The 3515-nt window shown below is 61.7% G+C and overlaps 1 protein-coding gene across 1 annotated transcript; it reads left to right on the forward strand.

Annotated features, from left to right (window-relative positions):
• The first annotated feature begins 1195 nt into the window (after window positions 1–1195).
• CLDN4 (claudin 4) lies at window positions 1196–1825 on the forward strand. Its single transcript, XM_047089488.1, has one exon. It carries the CDS (start codon window positions 1196–1198, stop codon window positions 1823–1825), a length of 630 nt encoding a protein of 209 aa, XP_046945444.1.
• The last annotated feature ends 1690 nt before the right edge of the window (window positions 1826–3515 follow it).

Raw genomic sequence — 3515 nt, forward strand, 5'->3', positions numbered from 1 at the left:
ATTCCTGTCCTCAGTGCCCTCTGCACCCCCAGAGTTGTACCACGCAGCTCCCCTTTCCTTCCAAGCCCCCTTCCCAGAGCCCCACCTCCATTCTGCCTGTGTTCTTCCTCCCTTTTGAAGCCTCCTGGGACTTTGCCCCCATCCTGGCTTTATCTGACCACCTCTCTGTGTGTCTTCACAGAGTAAACAGGCTTTTGCTGGGCTTTGCTCCCAGGGTCTGGCCCGTAGCGTGTTCTTGGTGATCTCCCCCACTCAGGTCTGGCCAAACAGGCTGCAGCCCCAGGAGGAGGTGACCGAAACTCTCCTGGTAGGGGGCAGGAGTTGGGGGGGGGCAGGTTTCCCTCTCTCTTCTCCTCTGGCAGGGCTGGGAAGCCTGGTGGTGGTAAGAGGGGGGACAGCAAGTAACAGACCCAGGAGTCCTGGCTCCCCAGCCCCTCGTTCCCCAAACTGCCCTCGTGGAGCCCACACCAAAAACGCGGGTGAGGCAAGTGGGTGGATGGTGAGAATGGGAACAGTAGTGATCAGGCCAGTGGGGAAGAGATATGGACAGGACTACAGTAATTGGGGTGGGGATTTTATCCTCAGACCCCCTCCCTGAGGGTCTCCACCCCATCTGCCCACCCAAGCCTGGAAGGAGGGAGCCCTGAGGTGTGGAGATCCTGTCTTCGGGACCTGAACCTGGCTGGGCGTGGCTGCCCCACGGGTCCAGGTGCCTGTGGACTGTGACTCAGTGTCTATCTCCAGATCGACCTCAGCAAGGGCCTGGGGGCGGGGGTGGGGGGGTGGGGAGAGGGCAGTTTCCCCTGAGACTGGCTCTCCAGGATCCTGACTCAGGGGCCCAGGGTTGAGGCCTTGAAGGGCCTTTGTTGGCCCTGACTCTGGAATCCAGAGAAACTGGTCAGGGGAAGTCCCCAGGGACGGAAACCCCTCCCTCTGCCCGCCCCCCCCCCCCCCAAGAGCCATATAACTGCTCCAGTCTCCAGTCTCCTGTCAGACTGGAGACAGGAACTGGTCCGGTCACACTCGCTGTGCTGGTGCTTCTGACTCTGGAGAGATAAGTCTCTGCCTCTGCACTCGCAGTGAAAGTCTTCCCTCTAGACGCCGAGGGTCTGTCCTCAGCGCTTGGATTCCTACAGCCCCCCGGGGCCGGATCCCCACAGCTTTCCAGGTCCTAGACCCCGGCAGACGCCGAGCCATGGCCTCCATGGGACTACAGGTGATGGGCATCGCGCTGGCCGTGCTGGGCTGGCTGGGCGCCATACTGAGCTGTGCGCTGCCCATGTGGCGCGTGACGGCCTTCATCGGCAGCAACATCGTCACGTCGCAGACCATCTGGGAGGGCCTGTGGATGAACTGCGTGGTGCAGAGCACCGGCCAGATGCAGTGCAAGGTATACGACTCGCTGCTGGCGCTGCCCCAGGACCTGCAGGCGGCCCGCGCCCTCATGGTCGTCTGCATCATCCTGGCCGTGCTGGGCGTGCTGCTGTCTGTGGTGGGCGGCAAGTGCACCAACTGTGTGGAGGACGAGAGCGCCAAGGCCAAGACCATGATCGTGGCGGGCGTGGTGTTCATTCTGGCCGGCCTGCTGGTAATGGTGCCGGTGTCCTGGACGGCCAACAACATCATCCGGGACTTCTACAACCCGCTGGTGGCCTCCGGCCAGAAGCGGGAGATGGGTGCCTCTCTGTACGTCGGCTGGGCCGCCTCGGGCCTGCTGCTCCTCGGGGGGGCCCTGCTGTGCTGCAACTGCCCACCGCGCACCGACAAGCCCTACTCGGCCAAGTACTCTGCCGCCCGCTCCGCCCCGGCCAGCAACTACGTGTAAGGTGCCGCCGCTCAGCTCTGTCTCCGGGCTTTGCTTCTCCCTGGACTGAAGGTGCAGCCCGTGCCCCCGGGGATGTTCCTGCCACGGGCCGCAGGCCGCACAAGCAGGGACTGAGCCAGGCCACCGGCCGGCAGCCCCTTCCGGCCCCCTCGGACACCTACCCAGAGCCTCCTCTCCGCCAGCAAGGATGGATGGACAGAAAGAGACTCCCGTGCTGCCCTCCTCTGGCCCTGGGGACACAGGAGAGGGGGCGGAAGTAACAGGGTGCGGCGGCGGAGGGGGGAGCTGGCTCCTGCCGGTCAGGAGAGCACGGCCCTGAATTTGCTTGGGCTCTGCCTCCGCGGGTGCCCGGCCCACTCCTGTGTTGGCCGTGAGGATGGCTGGCGCCTCGCTCCCCCACCTGCCCGTGGAGCAGAGTTGACACAGAGTTGACAGACGGGTTTAGAGGGGAGGGGTGAAGGCGCTACAAACTGGTTTGGGTGGTGGTGGGGGAGGAGACCGCGGAGGCTGCCCAGGCTGCCTGCACCCCTCCCTGCCCCCACCCTGCAGCCTCAGGGCTCTGCCTCAGCGGCCTGGGTAGGAAGGAGGACCCCAGCCTCTTGTGACCAGTCACGCCTGGACTCGCCACCCCTGCCAAGGTCGTTGGGCATCCTGGGAAGAGCAGGGGGGACGGTCTTTCTCTGGCCTTCATTCCCAGGAAGTCCTGGACCTTTTTTTCCCTGCCTCCTCTCTGGTTTCTGTTTTGTAACTTAATATCTGTTTGTCATGGTAATTACTATAATTTTCTACAATAAATGGGACCTGTGCACAGGAAGACCATATCGTTTCTGATTTCAGCCGTGAAGGTGGGCAGGGGAGGGCTAGAAGCCTGGGCAGGGGTGAGGGAGGAGTACGACCGCTGTATGGTGGTCAACACAAGAACACTTAAAAAAACAACAACAACCTGGTTTTGAGGAACTGTGACAAATCAGAGCTGGCCTTCACCTTGGGAATCACCTCGCTCAAGCCCTTCGTTTGCTGGAAGGTCAAGGCGATCATAGGAAACGCACTGCTGAAGTGCTGGGGACCCCAGAGGGGAGGCCACATGAGAACACTCAGCCCTGGGGGGTGGGCCACCTGCCCTCTATCCATCTTTGTCCCAGCTCTGTCAGAACCTGGGCATCCAGGTTGGTCTGCTCACCCTCCAGGTCCCACGTCCTGGCCTTGGCCCAGGCTGTTTCCTGCTGTGGGTCTAGAATGTCTTTTTTGCCTTTCTCCACCCCTCGGAATCCTGCTTGTCCTGAAGGCCAGGCTTCAGTCTTCCTCCCTAACGAGCCTTCCCACAGTCCCTGTGTGGAGGAATTATCATTAGTCCTGATCATACCCCCAAGGCCCGGGGGTCACTGAACCCTTTCACCGGGCAGACACGCCCTGAGCTCAGCTTTCCGGCTCCTTTAGAGATGAGGAAACTGAATCCTGGCCATGTGAAGGTATTTGGCCAAGGCCAGAGGCACGGGCATGAGTTTCCTGTCCTCGAGTTAGCGTGAGAGGGCACACCACGGGAGGTGTCAGGAAGTTACATCTGTGGCCCTGTCGGGGCTGGCTCAGGGGCGGCCTGGGGTGGGGGCCCTCTCTGTTCCATCTCTTCTCACTTCTGTCCTTCTCAGGGACGGATGTCAGTTTCCTGGGGAAGAGACTCACAGAGCCAGAG

Source organism: Lynx rufus, unplaced genomic scaffold (assembly GCF_022079265.1).
Source record: "Lynx rufus isolate CCGP_SWC_20201006 ecotype Redwood Valley unplaced genomic scaffold, mLynRuf1.p SCAF_27, whole genome shotgun sequence".
Lineage (NCBI taxonomy): Eukaryota > Metazoa > Chordata > Mammalia > Carnivora > Felidae > Lynx > Lynx rufus.

What these genes read in the sequence shown, in the direction of transcription:
- CLDN4 (XM_047089488.1), top strand. Translation starts at nt 1,196, where the DNA reads ATGGCCTCCATGGGACTACAGGTGATGGGCATCGCGCTGGCCGTGCTG.